The 22,898-nt window shown below is 65.2% G+C and overlaps 2 protein-coding genes across 11 annotated transcripts; one reads left to right on the top strand and one right to left on the bottom strand.

Annotated features, from left to right (window-relative positions):
* Positions 1-1,805: 1,805 nt before the first annotated feature.
* On the bottom strand, positions 1,806-17,114 carry IDUA (alpha-L-iduronidase). 4 transcript variants are annotated; one of them, XR_010660324.1, is made up of 14 exons: positions 16,632-17,113; positions 15,795-15,935; positions 6,360-6,445; positions 6,098-6,205; positions 5,698-5,793; positions 5,397-5,599; positions 5,150-5,329; positions 4,854-5,070; positions 4,380-4,592; positions 4,168-4,304; positions 3,904-4,029; positions 3,720-3,800; positions 3,279-3,379; positions 1,806-3,153 (listed from the first exon to the last, which is right to left on the bottom strand). XR_010660324.1 is itself a non-coding variant. In XM_065914715.1 (14 exons), exons 1-14 carry the CDS (start codon positions 16,784-16,786, stop codon positions 3,047-3,049), a joined length of 1,947 nt encoding a protein of 648 aa, XP_065770787.1. In that variant the 5' UTR covers positions 16,787-17,111; the 3' UTR covers positions 1,807-3,046. The 4 variants fall into 4 exon arrangements, 3 of the variants coding, with proteins under 3 accessions (XP_065770789.1, XP_065770787.1, XP_065770788.1); XM_065914715.1 differs by having other exon boundaries at positions 1,807-3,153; positions 3,724-3,800; positions 16,632-17,111; XM_065914716.1 differs by having other exon boundaries at positions 1,807-3,153; positions 3,724-3,800; positions 4,168-4,289; positions 16,632-17,109.
* On the top strand, positions 7,281-16,613 carry SLC26A1 (solute carrier family 26 member 1). 7 transcript variants are annotated; one of them, XM_065914710.1, is made up of 6 exons: positions 7,281-8,187; positions 8,825-8,912; positions 9,734-9,842; positions 10,886-11,646; positions 12,508-13,126; positions 13,568-16,613. In XM_065914710.1, the coding sequence occupies exons 5-6, from the start codon at positions 12,536-12,538 to the stop codon at positions 15,095-15,097; spliced, it is 2,121 nt and encodes a 706-aa protein (XP_065770782.1). In that variant the 5' UTR covers positions 7,281-8,187; positions 8,825-8,912; positions 9,734-9,842; positions 10,886-11,646; positions 12,508-12,535; the 3' UTR covers positions 15,098-16,613. The 7 variants fall into 7 exon arrangements, with proteins under 7 accessions (XP_065770782.1, XP_065770781.1, XP_065770779.1 ...); XM_065914709.1 differs by having other exon boundaries at positions 7,281-8,210; XM_065914707.1 differs by having other exon boundaries at positions 7,281-8,299.
* Positions 17,115-22,898: the final 5,784 nt, after the last annotated feature.

The raw sequence follows: 22,898 nt of genomic DNA, 5'->3' as shown, positions 1-22,898 counted from the left end.
CTGCCCGCCACGTTGGGAAACAGCGATTGGGTCCCTTAGAAACTGGGGAAATGTGACTGAGGGACTCCTCTGGTCTCCATGTCACTTGCCAGACAGGTGTGGGTGACCCATGATCACAGTGTGACCTGTGACAAGACTAGTCAGCTGACACCCGGATGCAGCACCCTTACTCGACCAAATCACAGCCAGTGGCACCAAGATGCAGCCAACTGGCAAGTGCTGGCTTCTCTACCCTTGTGGCCGAGAACAGCAAAGCCCTCAGGTAGCCAGCGTGGCGGCTCGCCTTCAGAGCTTATCTGCTGCACCACCCGCTCCCGGTGTCTTAGTTCATTCAGTCCCGGGATCTCGGTTTCCTCGATGACATTATACCAATCAGGGCGGCGGAGCGATGATACGCACCCTGGAGGCCTGGGTAAGGACTGTCCTCCAGCGGTGGGTAGGTAGGCCCTATGAAAGTCCAGGCGATTCCGGGGGAGTTTGCAGTCTGAGGGCGGGCAGTGTCAGGGTGTCCTCTAAGGTGAGGTACTGACTGTGTTGGGGTATCCCGTGAAGTGGGGTACTGGCAGTGTCGGGGTGTCTGTTAAGTGGGGGTGTTCTCTTGCTCTAGGACCACTTCGGGGAGCCCAGCACTTGGTGGGGCTCGGGGTGGGGTGCAGCAGATGCTGCACCTACACACGCCATTCTGACCCGTCTCCTGGGCCACAGGCCTGCTGGCCAGGCATGACACAGGCCACTGCCCCGTGGGTGGACGACCCACAAGGGCCCCGCCGGCAGGAGCATCTGAGGCTGACCCCTGACAAGTGCTCTGGTCCAGGACCCAGCATCCTGGGCCACGGCCGCCTCCTCCTCAGTCACGACCGACTGCTCTCGAGAAGCCGCTCCGGGGTGGATCCAGCCCCATTTACCGAGGGACACGACCCTGGGGCCAGTGAGAAGCCAGTGCCCGCAGTATGTGTCCCAGAGCCTGGGCCCCGTGCATCTGGAAGCAGGACATGTGACCTGAAGGCTTCCCCCTCCCCTGTCCGTTCTGGGAGCCTTCAGTGACCCTGGCGGGTGGTCCAAGGGCACACGCCCGCCAGCGCCTCCGCACATGCAGGACCGAGGCACACGTCTGGCTCCAGCAGGCCACATCCAACAGGGCAGCCAGTGGGCCAGACTCCGGATGACGAAGACAGGACACGTGGGGACAGACAGCTGGGGAGAGGGGCAGAGAGGGCGCTGCGCCCTGCAGGAAGGCTGTACGGGTCCAGGAAGGGACCCCTACCGCCAGACAGAGCAGCCTCTTGCTGCCGTCCCACAGCACATACGCACAGTGGCGCGGCAGCAGGGACAATGCAGGCTGTGCAGGGGCCAAGGACGTGGCCTTCCAGAACTCTCAGCCCGGCTCCCGGCCCAACCCCCAACCAGCAAGGGTGAGGACATGCCAGCAGCTTGGGGGCGGTCTGACACCACGCCAGCCACGATCTCAGTGGAGACGGTGACTTGCCCCTGGAGACAGCCGGGGCTTGATCGTACCGGTGAGACCCAGGGATCAGGGCCGAATCCCCGCTGACGGCCGAGAAGCCACAACTGTCTCCGAAGGAGGGGCCCTCTTCCCAGCAGTGAGGCGGCAGCAGGCTCCTGCTGGGAGACTGAGGAGCGTGGGCCACTGCTCTGTGCCTGCAAGGAGGGGCGGGGGGTGATCTCTGCTCCCTGGAGGGAAGGTGGGGTGCATGGTGTCTGAGGAAGGAACCCAGGAGTCCGGTACCCCTCCCAGGATGCTGAGAGCTGAGAGGGACCCTGACCGTTGGGGTCCTCAGGCCACCGAGTCAGCAAGTGGAGAAGAGGCTGCTTTAATGCTGGGGCGAGGTGCTCCCACCACAGAGAACAGGCTCAGGGCTTGCTGCAGGCATACTACCCCCCCAGTTCAAACACTGACGTCCTCACCCCCAGCACCTCAGAATGTGAGTGCTGTCTGGAGCAGGGGCCTTTAAAGAGGCGACTGGTAACAGTGGGGCCCTGGGCACCAAGGCCTGAGGCAGGGGGACAGGTGCCGATCTTGGGGTTCTCATGGAGAATGGCCAAAGCAACACCCTCACCCAGAACAGGACAGCTGGTGGGCCCGGATGCCTGCATGCTCCACGTGGACAGGGCAGCGGGTTCCAGGGCAGGCGGGGGGACGACCAGGCCTTGTCTTCCATCCGCCCGGCCAGGCCCGCAGCACTCCCCCCCTACCCAGCCCGAGCCCAGGTAGCTCCGGGAGGGCAGCAGACAGGAGGTGGGTTATCGGGCCCACTTCTGCGGGGCACGCTCCTCTCCTCACCGGGGGCCTCTCCCCACCGTGCTCTGCGGGCTCCATCTGTCCTGGGACGCAGGTGGGGTGGGGAGGAGCCCCCGGTTCCGCAGCTCCCTGCAGCTTCCCTACCCTCTGCCCCCACGTCCGTCCCCAGCCCCTAGGTGGTCCTCGTCTGGACGTGAGGTCTGTTTCCTCCTGGGGCCAGATGAGCAGCCCAGATGACCATGGAGTGGATGCTGTCAGCCTCTCTCTCCACTGGACAGTCTGGCCCAGGCAGCCTAGAAACCCCCGCCCGGGGGGGTGGGCAGGGTCCAATGTGGCTGGACCTCAGGAAGCAGGACCCCCCTGGGCTCTGCCCTGCCCCAGGCCACCTGCTCTGGGCAGAGCCTCAGGTCCCGCCCTCCAGGGGACATGGTGGGCCCGCTGCGCCCAGCGGTGACACTGAGACTCCAGACAGGCAGGGCGGGCACTCCAGCGTGGGCACTCCAATGGCAACTCACACATGTCCGCATCCCACCCAAGTGGAATCCCGGCTCCCACGGGTGGGCAGAGGCCTCTGGTGGGCTGGCAGGGATGGCTGTGCTCCAGCTAGGCCGCGTGTCCCAGTGCCCACCATGAAGGCTGTCTCCGAGACCGTGAGCGGTAAGGCCCTTTAAGGGGGCGAGTGAGGGGCTGGAGGGGACCAGCAGAGGGAAGGACTGGCTGGCAGGCTGCTGGCAGTTGGGCTCAGCCTGGCTCCCAGCTGCCCAGGCTCACGGGCAGCAGAGGCCCTCAAGAGGCAGGGGCCTCCAGGTACCGCACAGGGCTGGAGACGGGGCCTGGTCGGGCCCAGTAGTCCACAGCACAAACCCGGTAGGAGCCGGAGACCACGGCTGTGTCTGCGGACACAGAGGCACATGCTCGTCTGCAGCCTGAACCCCTCTCATCCCCCCAGACTCCAGGTGCTGAAAGGCCCTGGACCACCCCACTCCCCCCAGGGACTGTGCCGAGGTGGCAGGCACACCTGGGCTGAACACGAACAGGTTAAATGTTGAAGGCTTCCTGCTGATGGGAGCGAACACCCCACCCTCTGGGCAGAACTGGATCTCATAGGTCCACAGGCACCTGGGGAGGTCAGACCAGGGCTGGGGTCCAGGGGGGCTGCAGAAAGGTCAGGCGCAGAGCCCGAACACTCTCCCTGCAGTGGCGATGTCCACTCTGGCTGGGAGGAGAGGGCTGGACCACAAGCGTCATGGGCAGAGGTTCCCCAGAAGGTGCCCCCACCCTACATCAGACAGGCGCAGAGTCATGGGCATTGGTGCCAACAATGGAGGCAGATGAGTGCGGGGGACACGGACATATCCTGGGGGGGGCAGTCCGAGGGGCGCTGGGGCCCTGCAGCGGGGAGGACTTGGGGACTGAGGCGGGGTCTGGGGGCAGGAGTAGGGGCGGTGACCGCACTCACGCACTTGGAGCCCACACGCTCATCCGACCAGACCAAAAGCAACTGCCCACGGGTCAGGGGCAGAGCACGGAGCCGAGTCACCTGGGGGAGCGAAGCTGAGGGTTGGCGGGGCGAGACCCGGGAGACCCGGGCGGGCGGCGTGGTCGGGGCTGGGGGTGGGGGGGGCGGGGGAGCGGCCACTTGCCTGGCCCGGCGGCTCCTCGGGGCGCGCGCACACGTGCACCAGCAGCAGCGAGGGCAGAGCAAGCCGAGGGCGCAGCGTCAGGCGGCCACTGCTGGGGAAGGGGCGCGGCTTCACGGCCGCAGGGTCCTGGGGACAGAGTCAGGCCCTCGGGACCCTCGGACCTCGGGAGGCGCCCCTCCCCTTCCCCTCCCCTCCTCCTCTCCCCTCCCCCTCCCCTTCCCCTCCCCTCCCCTCCCCTCTCCCCTCCCCTCCCTTCCCGCGAACCTCCGCCGCGCGCATGCTCCGGAACTGCTCCGCCGAGGGGAAGACCGGCCTGCCCAGGCGCCGCCATTCGCTGTACGGGCTGCAGAGCCAGTTGTCCACGTAGAGCTGGACAAAGACGACCTCTGCGGAGCCAGATGCTGGGGCCGCGCCTCGTCTCCTCCAGGCCCCGCCCGCCCCAGGGCCGGGGTCCCCTCCCCGCGACCCCTACTCACCGGGGCCTGGGGGCACCCCGTGCAGACTCAGAATCAAGGGGACCGTGCGGTTGGCGTGGGCGCGGGTGTCATCGCTCGCGTAGACCAGCACCGTGGCGCGCCAGGCGTCGGCCGGGCCAGTGGAGCGGTGGGCGGTGGCCAGGACGCCCACCGTGTGGTTGCTGTCCAGCACCGCGCCGCCCCGCGAAACCTCGGCCCAGAGCTGCTCGCCGTCTGCAGGCACGCAGGGGCGGTCAACACGGGGGTCGTGGCCGCTCTGCCCTCCCGGGCCGGGCTTCCCACCATTCGCCCTCCGGGGGAGATCACGCACAACCTCCGCGGCCCGTGAGCTAGGAACGGGGCGGGGAGGGGCTAGAGAAGAGCTCCCCCCTCCGCGGCAGGGTCCGCTGGCCTGCGGGCCTTTGCACAGGCTACTCCACCCTAGAGAGAAATCCCCCTCTCGCAGCAGGTGCTGCGGGGCGGCCCGCCGCTCACCCAGCAGGGCCAGCAGCGCCATGGCGGTGAGCGCCGGCTTGCGCAGCAACTGCACGTGCGGCGGGCGCGTGTTGTTGACCTGGAAGCGCGCGGTGAGCGTGCGCTGGGAGAACGGGTGCGGGTGGTAGCTCAGGAAGGCGTTGTCGTTGCTCAGGAGCGCGTAGCGGACGGCCGAGCTGGCGTTCGCCAGCAGCAGGTTCTGGTGCTGCGCGATGACCTGCGGATGTCTGGGCGGCTGGGACCGTGTCGGTGGGGCATCTGCCCCTCCCACCCGGGACTCCCAAGGGCGGGCCCACCTTCACGACCATGGCCGCGTAGGTCACGTCGGCCCTCCAGGGCTGCGGCAGGGACCAGCCCACCAGCGGGTCGGCCTCGTCGTTGTAAATGGGGGTGTCCGTGAACTTGGGGAAGAGCCGCTGTATCTGCTCCACGACCGCCGCCTCTTGCTCTAGGATGGAGATGGAGCTGCCCGCGCCCTGCGAGCGGCCGCCTGAGCACCTCGGGAGGGCCGCTGAGGGGCCGCGGGCGGGGTCCCCAGCCTACCTTCTTGTGCAGGGCGATGTAGTCCAGCCGCACACCCACCTCCCCGGTGAAGAAGTTGCTGCCGTTATTACAGTGCCCCAGGAGGCCCCAGCAGAGCGGCGAGCGCGGCGGCGCGTGAAAGGCGTCTCCAGGGCCGCCCAGGCGCAGAGCTGGGCTGACTGCTCGCAGACCCTCGGAACAAGCGTCGTAGTAGTTCAAGAAGCCTGGGCGGGAAGGACACAGAGTCCACACCTCCGGGCCAGAGGGGCCCGCTGCCAAGCCCTCGCGGATCCACAGGACCCCAAGAGGCTGGCCCACCCACCTTGCAAGGTCATGGACACGTTGTCAAAGTCGTGGTGGTCTGGTTCGTTCCATGTCTCAAAATTCCACTTGGAAACGTGCTCTAGGCCGTACCTACCTGCAGAGGGTCCTCGCTGTGGCAAGAGGGCCCCTCCTCTGGGGCGGTGTCACCAGCTCATGGAGCCCTCCAGGGCAAGGAGGGGCAAACAGAGCTGGGAGGTTCAGGTGTGATGGGAGGGTCTGGGTCCCTGGAGCTCTCGGGCCTCGCCCCCCCCCCCACCGCCCGGACCCTCCCCCATCAGGAGGCCCTGGCTTGGTGGCTTGGTGACTTCATGAGAAAACCAGGTGGGGTGGGGGTGGGATGGAGGGCAACCTGCCCAGGAGTGCCCGCCCGGTCCCCACAGGGCATGTGCCCCGCCCACCGATGTATCTCCTGGCGAGGAGAGAGACCAGGTTCCTCCACTCGAACACCTGCTGCTTGTCCTCGAAGTCGGTGAAGCGTCCAGAGGGGCTGCCCATCAGCTCAAAGCCTGCAGCAACGAGCGTGGCGTCCCACTGCTCACCTGCCTGGCGCGGCCAGGTGGGCACAGAGGCAGCCCTGAGTGGGCAGCCAGGAGGACCCAGAAGAACCAGGCCAAGGAGAGACAGGGAGGCCAGCAGCACCAGGGCGACGTGGCAGCTTACCTGGGACGAGCTGGTTCTCCCTGAGAAGGTCCAGGTACCGATCCAGGTGGGTGAAGTTGTAGCGCAGGCCCTGCCCGGCCAGCCCCCTGTGGAACGACACTCAGTGTCAGGCGTGGGAGCTAGTCCAGGGGCTGAAACGGCAGCCACACTCAAGCAGCTCGGGAACCGGCAGGGCGCCCTGCAGGACTAGGCTCCAGGCGCAACTGGCCTTTCTCCTTTGAGAAAATAAGTATGTGAGCCTAGTAGTCACTCAGTCTAGTATGCATGAGTGAGTCTGTACCGGAAGCCCACCCTCAAGCCTTCAGGGGCTCAGAACAGCAGGGGGCTCAGAGTGGGAGGGGGCAGGCAGGTCTTTTGGAAAAGGTACCACAGGTGGAGGCGGGTAGAGCAAGACAGCTCACAGGAAGGGGGAGGCTGTGCGGTGGGCCTGGCAGGATGCTGCATTGCCAGATCCTGCACCTCCTGGGGCTGGGGACCTGGGTCTGGCTCCACAGGACCCCTGCACCCTCCCACTGTGAGAGGTACTGTGGACACAGCGCCCCACCCCCTCCCACAGTGAGAAGTACTGTGGACACAGTACCCCTGCCCCTCCCATTCAGAGGTACTGTGGACCCAGCACCCCTGTCCCTTCCCACTCAGAGAGGTACCATGAATACAGTACCATCACTCAGAGAAGTACTGGGGACACAGCACTCCTGCCCCTTCCCAGTCAGAGAGGTACCATGAACACAGCACCCCTGCAATCCCCACCCTTCCAGGCACCGTGGACACCGCCCCTGCCCCCTCCCCCTCTGCGGGGCACCGTGGACAGTACCCCTGCCCCCTCCCCCTCTGCGGGGCACCGTGGACAGTACCCCAGCCCCCTCCCCCTCTGAGCGGCACCATGGACAGCGCCCCTACCTCTTTCCACTCTGAGAAGCAATGTGAGCCCCCCTTTTCCCCTTCATATGTTTTTGAAATTTAATTTCTTTTTTAGCGTACTTTGGATTCAAAATGAGAGGGAAGTAGAGACTTTCCCATTTACCCCTGCCGTCCTACAGACACAGCCCCCGCCCCCAATAATCAACTCCCAGAGTGGGACATTTGTTGCCATTTTTGAGCCCACACTGACATAATGACCCCAAGACCACAGCTCTGGGTGGTGGTGTGGAGGTAGCACGAGGGAGCTGGAGCGGATGGATTTAGGAGGTGGAGGGGCAGCGCGCGCTGACTAGGGTGAGCTAGGAGGGCAGTCCAGCCAAGGGGTTTCGCTTGAGGCCCCGGGTGGGGGTGGCTGCAGCGGGCAGGGGCAGGCAGCGGGAAGCTGAGTAAGATGGGGCTTGGCGTGCTGGTGTGGCGCGGAGGTGAGCATCCGAGGGGAACCCGGCTCAGGAGCTGGCCGAGGGAGCCGGTGCCCGGTGGGCACGCCGAGGCGTGCGGGGCGGGCAGAGCACAGAGGGTCTGAGCCCGCCGGGTCCAGATCGGAGCGGGAGGCGCAGCTGCGCCCCCAGCGGCGGCGGCAGCGGAGGGGCGAGGGGGAAGTCCGGGGGAATCCGGCCCTGGCCTGCTCTGGTCTGTTTCACACCGGTCTGGACTGGCCAGCGCTGAGCCCGGGACAGATCGAGCGCTCGGGCAAGTCAGCACCTCCCCCCGGGGCCTCCAGCCTCGCAGTCTTCTCTACACAAAGTCAAGGCCGCGCCACCACGCACCCAGGTGCCTCCGGCTCCCGTCCGGCCCAGCCTTCCCGCTCCGGGGGGCCAGCCCCACGGCACGTGCGCAGCGGTGATCCGCCCCTCCCCCCCCCAAAGGTCACAATCTGCGGCAAACGGAAAAAGCCTTAAGCGACAGGGTAAAAATTAAATGCGCGGCAAGGTACAGGTTCCAAAGTCCCGCAGGTGGGGGTGGGTGACGCTGAGGCGCGGGTGCCGGGCTCTCTCTGGATCCCGCGAGCGAGGCTTCGGGTAAATGCTGTTCCCGCGTTCTGGTCCCGGGCCAGCAGGGTGCCGCTAGGGGAGCCCCAGCCGCAGGGCCGATGCCAGCCCGTTACTCCGAGCGGACCTGAGAGTCCGCTGACCCGTCCGGTGTCGGCTCCCGGAAATGCCCTGGGGGTCCGGACACTTGCTCCTCAAGGACCAAAAGACCCAACACGGGGGGGATCCCGGGCCCAGAATCCCGGAGGCGCGGCCCTCGGGCTCTACTGGTGGTGCCCAGGTCTCCATCCGTCTCAGCCCCCCGGGGAAGGAATGGGAGCGATCACAGCCAGCGAGAGGGCTGAGCCAGCGCTACAGCGCGCAGCCCAGCCCAGCGCCCCCCTGCAGGGGCCGGGGTCACCGACGCAGTCGCCCCAGCGCCTCTCCACCCTGCCGCCCCACAGGGGCCAGTCCTGGGTGGGAGGCACAGGCGGGGTCGCCTTCCGCTCCTGCAAGGGGGCAGGGCCGCGGCTGGCGCACAGCGGCGGCTGCGGAACGGCTTCATTCACCGCGCAGGCGGCCGGCCGGGCGGCGCCGAGCCCACCCCCGCCCCTCTGCCTGAGCGCGCGCGCCGCGAGGAGCCGGCGGGCGGTGCGCAGGCCCGGTGAGTGCTCGCGTCCGCGGGGCGGGGCCCAGGCCTCGCTCGTGGAAGAGTGGGGGCGCCGGGTGCGGGTGCTCCTCGGCTGGTGCGCGAAGGGCTCCGCGGGCAGGCGGGGGCGCAGGGTGGGGCCGGGCTGCTCGGCCTGGGGGGCGGTGCGGGGTGCGGTCGCGCTCGTGGCGGGGGCAAGGGGCAGAGCATGTGAGGAGATGCACGCGGCGGGAGCGCAGGCCGCCCCTGCTCGGTGCGGGTGGGACGCGCAGGGCCGGCGTGGGCGAGTGCGCGGGGCGGGGCAGAGAGCGCCCCGCGCTGAGGCCGGGGAGTGCGGTCCGCTTTGGGGTTGCGAGGGGGCCGCCAGGCCGACTGGGCGGGCGGGAGAGGAGCCGCGAGCTGCGCCCTGGAGATGAGGATGGGCTGGCCCTTCTCACGTGCCGTGGGATACAGAGCCCCTTTCCAAATACGTGAACTCAGCTATGGAGACGGTGATTTAAGGACCACCATTGAAGAAACAACCGTGTGCACAGGATTGGAGGAGCCAAACGGAGCGCGGTTCCCGCAGGCCGGCCGAGGCGCGGGAGTCCCGTGCCCTCTGCGGGCCAGCCGAGGGCCCTGCTGTCTCCTGCCCGCTCAGAAAAGTCTGCAGTGGGGTTCAGCCAGCAAGGCCCTGGGCCCCAAGGCGGTGCCTGTGTTCCCTCTCTGACGACAGCAAAGAACATGGGCCTCAAAGCACAGGGGGCAGATGGGGGGCGCGGCTCAGGCCCTGCGGGTCCTGCCGGTCTCTCCAAGGACAGGAATGAAGCCTCAGCTGTATCTCCTCACTTGCTTAGATGCAGGGGCTGGGGGAGTAGAAGGCCTGACCCCACCACCACGACAGCCAGGACAGCCCTTCCAGAGCGTCTCCACCTGCCCAGCCCCCAGCACGGTGCTCCACATGTGGTCAGTCCCCAGAACGCCCTCCTGCCTCCAGGCTCCCCTCCCTGCACCAGCTCCCTGGCCCATCACATCCCACCACCACCCCTGCCCACACTCAGGAACTCCCCATGTGCACAGCCTGGGCCTTACCCCCACCCAAGGAGACTCCCAGGGTGGGCGAAGCTCCCCTTCCCCAGGCTGAGGCCCCCAGCTCCACCTCTGCCCACGTGGCAGTTCCCGAACTACTGGTAGCCGGTTGGAAGATAAGATAAGCACTGTGACCCGGTGGCCACACTCTCTCCAGCCCAGAGAGGACTCTTATCTGCCCCTGGGCAGCTGTGACTCATCCTGCCTGCTCGCTGGCCAGTAGCTCCTGTAAATAAACCACATCCTTGGGCAAACAGCTCCCTGCTAGGGCCGAGTGGGCCCTGGTTAGGACTCGGGGGGGGGGGGGGGTGGGGGGGGGCACGCTGAGGGGTGGGTGGGGGGCACTGGGGTGGCCCAGGCTCTGGCAGAGTCCTCAAGGACAGGATTGTGTCTGGAGCTGAGCAGTGGGGCCCCGGGCACTGACCACACTGCCCGCTTCTGCGGGGGTGGGGAGACCTCTCACTCTCAGGCACTCCCCCGCCCATCCTGGGGTTCCATCCCCATCTTTGCCCCCAAATGGGGCCCCAGTCTTCCCCAGCCAGGCTGTGGATGTGAGAACAGGGTACACCTTTCAGGGGGCTCTGGAGGAAGGTCCCAGAGTGAGGCCGAGTGTGTTAGGAACCTGGAGAGATCTCTGCCCGCCCCCCACCTGGGGCCTCGGGGGCCAGTGTGCCCAGGCCAGCTCTGCCTTGCAGCCCCATCACAGTGACCCCGGCCCGCGACCCGGGGCGGAGGACATCACGGCCCAGGAGACGGGCTCCTCTCCCCACGTTGCCCCTCAGACACCCACATGTTCCTTTTCAAGGTGGGAGAACTGAGGTTCTGAGTAACCTTTAAAGCAGCAGCACACTCAGTTTACTGCGCGTGGGACATGAGGGTAGTTCTCTAAACCGACTGTTTACGTTCCCACTGGCCCCAAGATGCAGGTACCACCACCCTGGAGGAGCGGACCGAGGTGTGGCGAGGCCAGGCACCCGCCTTCAACACAGGGTCAGCACCTGGCTGGGAGCCAGCAGGTTGGGCTCCAGGGGGCAGACCCAAGCCCCCCCCCCCCCCCCCCAACCCCGGGCAGGAAGGACACGCTTGGCTGGTTATTGGATCCCCATACCGGCAACCCTGGAGTCTGCGACCCAGAGCAGAAGCTGGGCAGCGTCTGCCTGGGGCCCAGCCAGCTCCGGCACAGACCAGACCCAACTCCTGGAAAACAGGACATCCAGGGACGATGCTGCGGGACACGTCCTTCCCGCAGACCCCCACCCTTGCCCATGTTCCAGGTCCTGGAAGCCGTGAACTCGGCCCCGAGCCAAGAGCTCACCCGCTGGCTACCCCCTGCCCCCACCCCAGGGGCCCCACTCCCGGGAGACTGGAAGCTTATGAAAGGCCCACACAATTGTCATTCTCTGAGCCTCTGATTATAGAACAACTCCCCGGATTAGCCGCTCAGGTAACACTCATCTTGGGGAAACCTGTGACTCAGCAGTCTCTGGAGTAAATGATTTAACTGCAAGCCCAGCAAGCTGGGCAGTCAGATGCTGAGCACAGACCACTGACCGCTGGTCAGCGTGGGCCAGCTCAGCCTGAGCCCACCGCCGCACGCCCCACCCGCGGACTGAGCCAGAGGGTCCCGGGACAGACGCGCCAGGCCTGAACTACCCGCGGAGCCTGGGAAGGGGTCCCTCAGGTAAGAGTCCCCTGGGGCCCGCTGCAGGACAGCAGGGCTCTGGCCCACCTGGCCACAGCAGAGGTCAGCGCCCCATCTGGAGAGTGGCAAGGCCTGACCCCGAGGTCTCTTTTGTGCGCTCTCAGGCATTCAAACAGTCCTCAAACTATGCCCCCAGACCCGAGAATTCTGGCTGAGCTCAGGGTGTCCAGGGATCCCCGTGTGGTGCCCCGAAGGGCAGGCCTGGGCCTGCACCTGTCCTCCTCACGCAGGGCCGCCCCCAGGCCCCGGGTCCCAGGCCCGTGTGCACCGTGCCCGGGTGACCAGGCTCTGAGTGGGCAGAGACCGTCATGAGGGGGCCGTCAAGAGCGGAAGGCCGGAGGGCCCTCAGTGCAGCTGTGAACAGTGCCCCGGTGCTCACTGAGCAGGCGGCAGGTCGGGCTGGGCCCGGGCGGCAGGCTGCCCTCTGGACTGCGAGGACGATTGGCACGCGCTTCCCACGGTGCTCGTGGGGCCTGAGCCAGAACTCAGCAGCGTTAACGCACGCTGGGAAAGGGGGCTGCCGTCCAGGACTCGCTGGCGGGCGCAACGCCCCACTTGCCCCCCCAGATGCACTGCACATGCAGGAGTCCTGCCCGAGGACCAGGCCGCGCCAGGTGCTGCTGCAGCGTGGACTTGGGGCTCTGGCCTCTGCGGGGCTGCAGCTGCTGGCGCAGGCCAGGTGTCCAGACGGCGGGCGGAGCGGCCTCTGGTGTGGGCGCAGGCCACTGGCGCTGCGTGGGCACAGGGGGTCTGGTCCAGCTGCGCGTCTGGCTCCGAGGCCCCCTGACCCTGACAGCCTGGCCTCCCCGACGGTGACACCCACCTCCACCCACTTTGCAGGTTCTCCCAGGGGGCCCGGGGCCCCACGATGGAAGCATCCTCCGAGAACACAGAGCAGGGTGGGCAACTGGTGCTGGTCCGCCGGCGCCCCCCGCCGCCCCCGGGCCTGCGCGAGGCCCTGAAGGCTGGGCTGCGGCGGAGCTGCGCCTGCAGCCTGCAGGGAGCCTGGGCGCAGCTGCAGGCCCTGTTCCCTGCCATCTGCTGGCTTCGCAAGTACCGGCCCCGGGAAGCACTTGCGGGTGATGTAATGTCTGGGCTGGTCATCGGCATCATCCTGGTGCCGCAGGCCATCGCCTACTCGCTGCTGGCCGGGCTGCAGCCCATCTACAGCCTCTACACATCCTTCTTTGCAAACGTCATCTACTTCCTCATGGGCACCTCGCGCCACGTCTCCGTGGGCATCTTCAGCCTGCTCTGCCTCATGGTGGGCCAGGTGGTGGACCGTGAGCTCCTGCTGGCTGGCTTCGACCCCTCCCAGGATGGCCCGGGGCCCGGGGCCAACCGCAGCAGTCTCAACGACTCAGCCACCGTGCCAGCGCTTGGGCTGCAGGACTGCGGGCGGGACTGCTATGCCATCCGCGTGGCCACGGCCCTCACGCTGATGGCTGGGGTTTACCAGGTGAGGTGCTGCACCCGCGCCCACACAGGGAGCCTGTCCGGACGGCCACGGGCTGTGGCTCTGGGCCCAGGCATGCCCCAGTGCCCCACCTGGCCCCAAGTTCCTCCTGGCTTCCTGTCCCAATTGGGACCCTGGGGCCTGCCTGCCTTCCCAAGGCCTCCTCGGACTAGGACACCTGCTCCACATCACCTCTTCCCAAAGGCCACCCCAGTCCCTGCCCTCAGCTCTCCTGGGAGGTGGGTGGCGCTGCCTTCTGACGCCCAGAGTCCACGTGCCTGAGACCACGCTGAGCCCCACAGCCACGGCATGCGCTCCAGCGTCTGCTGGCCTGTGTGCAGACGGATAGCCCCACGCCTCGCGTGGGGGCCCCGAGGGAGACACGCAGGGCGAGGGCGGGAGTGGGGCTACCCGTCTGCAGCCCCGGCCATGCTCCATCCACAGGTTCTCATGGGCATCCTCGGGCTGGGCTTCGTGTCCACCTTCCTCTCGCAGCCGCTGCTGGACGGCTTCGCCATGGGGGCCTCGGTGACCATCCTGACCTCCCAGCTCCGGCACCTGCTGGGTGTGCGGGTCCCGCGGCACCGGGGGCCGGGCCTGGTGGTCAGCACCTGGCTGAGCCTGCTGCGCGGCGCTGGGCAGGCCAACCTGTGCGATGTGCTCACCAGTGCCATGTGCCTGGCCGTGCTGCTGGCCGCCAAGGAGCTCTCGGACCGCTTCCAGCACCGCCTGAGGGTGCCGCTGCCCGCCGAGTTGCTGGTCATCGTGGTGGCCACGTTCGTGTCCCACCTCGGGCAGTTCCACGAGCGCTTCGGCTCTAGCGTGGCGGGCGACATCCCCACTGGCTTCATGGCGCCTCGGGCGCCAGACCTGGGGCTGATGTGGCGGGTGGCACTGGACGCTGCCTCCCTGGCCCTCGTGGGCTCCGCTTTCTCCATCTCGCTGGCAGAGATGTTCGCCCGCAGCCACGGCTATGCTGTGCGCGCCAACCAGGAGCTGCTGGCCGTGGGCTGCTGCAACGTGCTGCCTGCCTTCTTCCACTGCTTCGCCACGAGCGCCGCCCTGGCCAAGAGCCTGGTGAAGACGGCCACGGGCTGCCGCACGCAGCTGTCCAGCGTGGTTAGCGCCGCCGTGGTGCTACTGGTGCTCCTGGTGCTGGCGCCGCTGTTCCGGGACTTGCAGCGGAGCGTGCTGGCCTGCGTCATCGTGGTCAGCCTGCGTGGGGCCCTGCGCAAGGTGCGGGACGTCCCCCGCCTGTGGCGGCTCAGCCCCGCCGACGCGCTGGTCTGGGTAGCCACAGCGGCCACCTGCGTGCTGGTCAGCACCGAGGCCGGGCTCCTGGCCGGCGTCCTGCTCTCGCTGCTCAGCCTGGCCGGCCGCACCCACCGCCCGCGCACCGCCCTGCTCGCCCGCGCTGGGGGCTCTAGCTTCTACGGGGATCCGGCAGAGTTCGAGGGCCTGGCCCCTGAGCCCGGCGTGCAGGTGTTCCGCTTCATGGGGCCGCTCTGCTATGCCAACAAGGACTTCTTCCTCCAGTCGCTGTACAGCCTCACGGGGCTGGATGTGGGCTACATGGTCGCCAGGAGGAAGGAGAGGGGCCCCGGGGTGGGGGCCAGCGAGGGAGACCCCGTGGGGGGCAGGGACCCGAGCTCTAGGAGTGGCACAGCCTCGCTGGTGCCTGCGGTGACCCGCTTCCATGCGGTGGTCATTGACTGCGCCCCGCTGCTGTTCCTGGATGTGGCTGGCCTGGCCACGCTGCAGGAGCTGCATCGAGACTACAGGGCCTTGGGCATCAGCCTGCTCCTGGCCTGCTGCAACCCCTCGGTAACAGACATGCTGAGAAGAGGCGGCTTCCTCGGGGAAGACCCGGGGGACACGGCCGAGGACGGGCAGCTGTTCCCCAGCGTGCACTGTGCCGTGCAGGCGGCCCTCGCCCGCCACCAGGAGCTGGCGGCCGCCAACTCCATCCTCTAGCGGAGCCAGCGCCTGCAGCCAGCCCCCACACCCACTGCCCATCACGGCCACCTTCTGTTGCCTGGTTCCTCTGACCTAGAGAAGCCGGGGATTCCAAACGGGACGGAGGGCCACACTGGGCACACACGAGGACCCACACTGCACCCCGAGACAGACGTGGCCCCGGCGTCACGCTGGGCATAGTGCTGCGTGCCCACAGTCCATGGAGCCAGTCTGACACTTGGCGTCCTATCTTACTCGGAGGACCCTGAGGCAGTCACCTGGCGTCCAAGGTGCCAAAAGGACATAGGTCGTTTGACCTGCCAGCCCCCACCGCCCTGGTGAGAGCTGGCAGCTCTGGCCAGGGACGTGAGAGCCTCTGTCTAGGAGACCCCACACTGCACACACCCAAGTGTCTCTCACACCGTGTAACTCGGCCCCTCTGGGCCTGGCAGGGCCAAGGGCAGGTGGGACCAGCATGACTGCAGCCTGGGCCTGACGGGGCGACCCCGCACAGCCTGAGCAGAGCGAGAGTGCCCACTTGCCGCTGTGGGGTCCAGCTGTGCCTCCAGGCTGGCTTCCAGCAGGAAGCCAGTGGTGCCCAAGGCAGGGGGTTTTGCCGAGAAGCAGAAGGGCAGTGCTGCGCTGTCCTCCTCTCAGTCTGGTCCGCACCTCCCCCACGGGCTCTGCCCAGTGGCCCAGCCCCTTCGTCACCCACCTGGCCGTGATGAGGTCCAGCAGCCAGTGGGTCCGGACCTGCTCGATGCCGCCGTGAGGAACGGCACCCACGTAGGCCAGGTTGAGCTGCTGATCCCAGCTGAGGTCATAACGGTCGGCCTGGCCATGCGGCAGTGGGGGACTGGACACAAAACGGGGGGAGTGGAGCCATCAGTCCCCAGGGGAGGGGCTCATGGAACAGCCTCCACACACGCCGCACCTACAAACCCAGGGAAGGGATGGGGTATACCTTTCTGCCCGCGAATTTTACTGCCCCTGACATAATAAACCGGTCCCTGCTGCCAGGACTGGGTGAAGCCTCAGGTTTATGGGGGTCAAGGGCTCCCAGGGAGACCACATACCCATGCTAAACCCTGCCCCACTGGCGGGGAGATATCAGCTCCAAGCCTGGCAGAGGCCACTAGGGACACCCCACCTGGGTACAGGTGACACGCTGCGGTTGCCCCCTTGAGACGGTCCTAGGCCACAGACCCTCCTGCAGCCTGGGGTGTCCTGGGCAGCCCCCAGGCTCTTCAGACTCCTGGGGGAGACCAGGCACACTGGGGACCACCCCCGGGCCCTGACTGCAGGGGCAGCTACTCAGCTGGCAAAGCTCCGCGGGGCCAGTGGACAGAGAGGAGAGCCCCACCCTGAGGGTGGGCCTGAAAGGAAGGAGGGAGCTGCGGCCCCCCTCACTTCGGGGCGCCCGCTCCAGCTGCGACAGGGGCCCCGGAAACCCGGGGCGGAGCGCAAAGCCGCGGGCCATTTGGAAGGAGCGCGCTGGCGGGCAGGCGCTAGCTGGGCCGCCGCGACCTCGGCGTCCCCGCGCGGAGCTCACCAGAAGCCGGTGCTCCTCCAGAAAGGCCGCAGGGGCCGCAGCGTGCGGGCCGCGTCCACGCGCACCAGGTGTGGGGCCTCGGCGGCCGCGAGCGCCGCCGCCCAAAGCGTGCCCAGGATGGCGAGCAGCGCGGCGGAGGGGTGCGGGGGACGCATGGCGGGGGCGCGGAGGCTGGCGCACCCCAATCCCTGCAGACACCCCGGGCGCTCTGCGCTCTGAGAGCCGAGGTCCACGCCCCGCCGTCCGGTTCCGCCTCCGGGTCGCGCGCCACGTGACCGCCGGCGCGGGGAGGGACCTCGGCAGGACCCGGGCAGGCGGGGTCAGCTGGGGGGCGGGTGTGGTGGCCGGGGCGGGGCCGGAGCGCGGCCGGGAGGGGCGGGTGGGGACGGTCCCGGGCGGTGGGAGTGGGGCTGCGGGCCGGGCCTGGGGTCGACCGCAGCCCGGAAGCTGGAGCGCGTCTCCAGGCCGAGGGCAGTGCCTTGCTCCCCCGTCTGGAGCCCCTCCCGGCCGTGTGCGCCCCTCTGTCCCCTCCGGCAGCGGGCACCGGCCCCCTCCATCCCCTCCCGCTCAGCGGGCACCCGCCGCTCTTGGAACGCGCTTGGCGGTCGTGTCAGGGCTTCGGAAGGGCTCCCCGCGGGCGGGAAGTAGCCTAACGCTCCGGCCGGGTGGTTGCTCCATGGCTGAAACTGCGAAGCCTGGACAGTGCAGGGAGGTGACCAGATGTGGACCCACTTGGAAGGCGGTTTGGTGACCCTTAGAAATTTGGCCGGAGCAGCGTGGGGACTTGTGGTTTTCTCAAAGAGGAGCTGTTGTAAGGCAACTGGGGCGGCCCGGGGTTTACGCTGCTCTTGAGAAGTGCGGTGGGCCTCTGTGGGCAGCTGGGCAGCCTGGTCCCTGTGTGGGGGGAGGTGGGCTCAGTGGTGAGGCATTTAAGCTTTGAACACACACACACTACGTGTTTCTGTGCCACTTCACTTCCTCCGCCAGACGTCCCGGGGCTCAGGGAGGGGCCTCTGGCCCCCACATTGACCTCCCTCGACAGCAGAACCCGCCCGGAGTCCACCCTTTTCCACTGTCCCCTGGGGTGAAGACAGAGAGGAGCTGATCGCTTTCCAAGAGTTGACCGACACCATCCAGCCACTGCACGGAGCTGAGCAGCATAGCCGGAGGAGAAGGGCAAAGGCAGCAGAACCCAGGAGCGTCCAGGTGAAGTGCGGACGGCACAGCCAGAGGGGGGCCTCCAATGCGGCCAGAGGGGAAGGACCCATCACCTCAAAGAGCCAAACAGCAAGAAGGAGCACTGGCCGCCCAACAGAAGCTACCAGAGCCAACAGAAGGGAAAGGAAAACAGTCAGTCGCTGTCAGCCAGGTCGTTTAAATCCAGCAAAAAGTGTGCTTTGAGATGAGGTCAAAAGAGACGATTCTGAGGGTCCAGCTCTGAGGACGGTCGTCACCACTGACGCTCCTTGGTGATAACTGGTGTCCTTCCAGGAGGTCGGGGATCCTCACAGAAGGAAGGACACGTGGCAGAAAGGTCTGTTGTCCACACACCCGATGGAGAGCGATGCGCACACACAAGAGTGCTTGTGAGACTTGAGACAGAGCCCGAGACGGAAGCCCCTGGCCACGGTTGCCAGGAGTTGCGAGGGGCACGGCGGTGCGCGAGCGGCTGGCCACGCGTTCCCTGAGTGGGGCTGCTGCCCTGAAGGGACTTCACAGCTGCGATTGAGTTAAGGGTCTTACAGTGAGGAGATGATCCTGGATTATCTGACTGGGCCCTAATGTCCTTATTGGGGGGAGACGGGATGGGGGGGAGATTTGACACAACAGAGGCCCCGTGGGGACTTCAGAGGAGAAAGCCTCTTGAAGACTGTCCTAAACTCCGTCCTGGGGACTTGTTTTAATCAGGCGCGGTTAGACCAAAGGACACAGATCCCGGAAAAAAGAGGCAGGCCCACGCGGGAAGGGCGCAAGGGGAGGAGCATTATTAAAGGATCCCACGCTCAGGGCGTCGCGAGTGCCCAGCGGCAGGACGTGTCCCCTTTAACAGAGGAAAGGGCAGTGGAAAGCTTTAGAAGCTGGCGTGGGGTGAGTTGGCCAAGGCACTTGAATGACGGGAGATTAAGGCCTGGAACGGGACAGAGTCCCGTCTGGAGGCCCACTTGCTGGACGGGAGTTTGGAGGAGGCTGCCCGAGGAGGCCCGTCTGCGTCTCAGTTCAGCCCTCTGGGCGCCCTTGGGGCCGGGCTGTGAGAGTGACCCGGGTGTGTGTGTGTCAGCCTGAAAGAACCAGCTCTCCCTGACCCCATGCATGGCCTTCGTGCACCTGGAGACACGTGGGATTTCAGTGTATTCATGTGAGACCAGAGATCCTAAAGTCCCTCACTCCTGTCATGCGGGAATGGGCCACTCGGGGCCCTGCCGCTGGTGGGCTGAGCTCGGGGTCTTTCGGTCACCAGGGCTGAGGGCCAGGGGCAGCGGGGTCACAGGGCGGGAGGCGGGGTGTGGCCGCTAGCACCCTTTGCACAGTCCAGGGACGCCCTCACTGAGACTCCAGTCGTGGGCTCGGGGCCAGGCCTGCCCTGGGCAGCCTGGAGCGGCGGGGCTGTCCCTGGGGGTGGCGCCAGCAGCGGGAGAGGAAATTGTTCTAGTTGCTGGCAGCTGAGGCCGTGGTGCAGAGGCTATAGAGTTCTGGGTGGGCCCAGCAGCGGGACCACTGCGGCATGGCATGGTTTTCGTCCACCTGAAATTTTCCTGGGAAAAGAACAGGCTGAATTAGGCTTCATTCTCCCCTCAATGCCCTTAGGTTGGTTTTTGCCTTTTGGTCTTTTCTCCTTCTTCATTTGTTCATTTTTCTGTTAGGATTCTCGTCACTGTCTCTGGCTGATCAGTGGGCCAGGGTTCCTGCCAGCAGCACCAGCATTCTTTCCCGCTCTTCTTTCTCTTAAACAAAAGTCTGTTTTCTCTCTTAAATGAGTCCTGACCTGTATCTCTAAGCAACTAAGAACAGTTTGCTTTTATCTGCCCCCATCCATCTCTGACTGCACTAACGATTTTTGCTTATTTCCTGTGTTCTTCTTTCCTGGAGGAGGGAACGGCGCCCCACTCCAGTATTCTGGCCTGGGGAGTCCCCATGGATTGCAAAGAGTCCTGCACAGTGGAGCAACTTTCACTTTCACTGTGTTCTCGGTGCTCCAGCCTTTGGGGCCTTGGTCCTGGAGAGGCTGCCCCCCCCAGGACTGCGCCCCTCCTCAGACGGGTGGGTCCAGAGCCCTAACCCTAGTCGGCCCCTTCACCTGCGTGCACTCGGTGCCTCAATATGCCCCCCATCACTCCCAGGCTGGCACTGGACAACCAGGGGCTGCCCCGGTGCTCAGGCCTGCCCGGATCATTCAAGCCGCCCAGTCCTGAATTTCCTCCATGGTCCTGTGCTGCACACCACTCCTTCCTGCCAACCCCACGAAGGTTCTGGGCCACGCTTTCTTCGCTTCTGCCTCCTGACCCAAACCTCTACTCTGGACGTGCCGCCCCTTCTCTCAAGCAACGTGAATAATAAATTCTTCATCCACAGGCAGTGTCCCCATCACTTTACCACATGTGATTAAAACAAACCCTGGGCACAAAGCTTTGAACAGAGATGTCGTGCTGAGGCTCTTGACGATGAAGGAAGGGGCCAGGGGCCCCAGAATGCCGAGAACAGGGCTCAGTCACTGGGCGGGAACGCGGGCCTGCCCACAGCCTTAACACGCACAGGGGCTCCTGCTGGCCGGGACTGGACCGTGGCACCGGCGCGGTGGGACTGCGTGGCAGTGGGCAAAGAGGGACAGAGACTCCCAGGGAGGGTCCACGCGGTGGCCTGGTTCACACGGGGCCTTGGCCACATGCCCACGAGGCTTTGCAAAACTCGCTAAACGCCACATGTAAAGTAGACAGCCAATGGGAATTTGCTGTATGGCTCAGGAAACTCAAACAGGGGCTCTGTATCAACCCGAGGGGTGGGATGGGGAGGGAGATGGGAGGGAGGCTCAAAAGGGAGGGGACATATGTATCCCCATGGCTCATTCATGTTGAGCTTGACAGAAAGCAACAAAATTCTGTAAAGCAATTATCCTTCAATAAAAAAAAATATTTTTTAAAAAACTTGCTAAATGAAGACAACGTGACCACGGTTGTTCCCACACTCCCTCGGGCGCCCCGTCATACTTCCCTCTGGCTGGGGTGATCCTGGGGGTCACTCAGGGGTCTGACCAAGGGGAAGTTGGTTGTGGGAACATCAGTTGGGAGTCAGTGGGGAAGCCACTTGCTTGGGAAGTCACAGCCAGACATCCTGGAGCAGAAAACAGCTTCCAGGAACTCCTATCACAGCTGCCCAGCAGGAAGGCGTGAATCACACCAGCTTTGGGAGAGGATTAAACATCCCCTGACTTAACAGGAAATACTGACAGCTACAAGATACCGTGGTCCCTGATGGCCAGTGACAAGGACATGACGTAAGGAGCTCCGTCAGATCGGCCCGGTAATTTAGATTAGTCATGACCCAAGGAGAGGACGCAGCCCTGAGGCTTCCCAGCTTACAGATGAGAGAAGTTGACCAAGTTCTCTCCAGGTGTTTCAGCAGTCCTAACAGTTCATATGATACAACCAGCGATGACTCGTCAAGCAGAAACTCTTGTGAAATAGCAGCCACAGGACTCCCCTGGTGGTACAGTGGATAAGGACCCACCTGCCAACGCAGGGATCCAGGTTTGAGCCCTTGTCTGGAAGATAATGCGTGCCTCGGAGTGACTGAAGCCTGTGGGCCGCGACTCCTGACCCAGAGCTCCGGAGCTGCTAGAGCCCTACTCCACAACTGATCCCCCACCGTGAGAAGCCACGAGCTGTGGCTAGAGAGTGTCCCCTGCTCCTCAAAACCAGGAAAGCCAGAGCACAGGGCAAACACCAGCACAACCAAAAATAAATATGCAAATAAACCCAAAAAGCCACCATCACTGTTTTCTGATCAGTTACGCCAGAGGGACTAAATTATCGCTCTCTTTTCTCCCTGGACTATGATACTGTTATAAAGAGAGACAATAAGAAAATGCAGCTGACGTAATGCCCTGGTGGTCCAGTGGTTAAGACCCGGAGCTGTCACTGCCCAGGGCCAGGGCTCAAGCCCTGGTTGGACAACCAAGATCCTGTAAGCTGCCCAGCGCAGCCAAAAGCACTTTTAAACCGTAGATGAGAGAAGAATCACAGTGGGGTAGCAGGCAGTTATGAGTAAAAGTTGTCTTTTTCTAGATTTTGTGATGTTTTGTGCCATTTCTTGGTTTTTTACATGTTTGATTTGTTATGATTTTTCCCTCTCATTCTGAATAAGTATGTTCCTAATTTTATCAAAACGATTTTGCCTTTTTTGAGTTAGGGTCCCACTGACTTCAGGCTACCCGGAACCTGGGCAGGCCCAGCCCCGCACTGACCCGGTCACGCGTCGGCCGTGTGGTGACGCGCCTCGCACCGCACTGCCCTCTTCCTGGGACTTGGGCAAGTGACAGCCTCGCTGTGGGCAGTGCTCAAGCAGGACGCAGAGGCCCTCCCCAGAAGGCAAAGGCTGACCGACTGGCTGAGAGGGAAACACAGGCCGCTCACCTCCGAGCGGGTGGAAGGCCAGCCAGGTGAGGGGAGGGTGCAGACGTGGCCCCTCCCCATATTCCCAGGTCCTGTCTCTGCGAGCCCACCTGCTTGCGAGGCCGCGCTTGTCCGCGCCGTTGGCACTGGGGGGCCCGTGAGGGCACCGCTGATGGACATGCCCCCCCGCCCCCCCCCCCCCCGGAAGAGCCAGCTTCCTGCCCCCGCGGTGCCCGTTTCCACGCTCGTGCTTCTAGGGGTGACTGTTCGGCTTTCCTGGCCCTGCTGAGAGCTTGTCACACCCAGTGACCTGCTTGCAGGAGGCCGGACGGGCCCCACGGGGGAGCCCGTGTGCCGGGTGGGCTCCATCCAGGCCGCGCGATGGTGCTGCCCATGGGGTCTGTGCAGCCAAGCCACCGACAGTGCGCTCGTGTCGGGGAGAACGCTATGACCCAGGAAAGGTGAGTCAGAATTCCTGGAGACCACATAGAGAACGGCTTTGAGAATGTTGAGGACTGACTGTAACCAACAGGAGAGCTATCTCCAGAATATATAAAGAACTCCTGCACATCAATAAGAAAAGGACTGAATAGAAGGTGAGCGAGACATCTAAGCGCGCCCCACAGGAGGTGCTGCGGATGGGACGGAGGTCCTGCGAGGT

The sequence above is a fragment of the Muntiacus reevesi genome, chromosome 22, assembly GCF_963930625.1.
Source record: "Muntiacus reevesi chromosome 22, mMunRee1.1, whole genome shotgun sequence".
NCBI classification, from domain to species: domain Eukaryota; kingdom Metazoa; phylum Chordata; class Mammalia; order Artiodactyla; family Cervidae; genus Muntiacus; species Muntiacus reevesi.
This window is presented reverse-complemented; position numbering and strand designations above follow the sequence as displayed.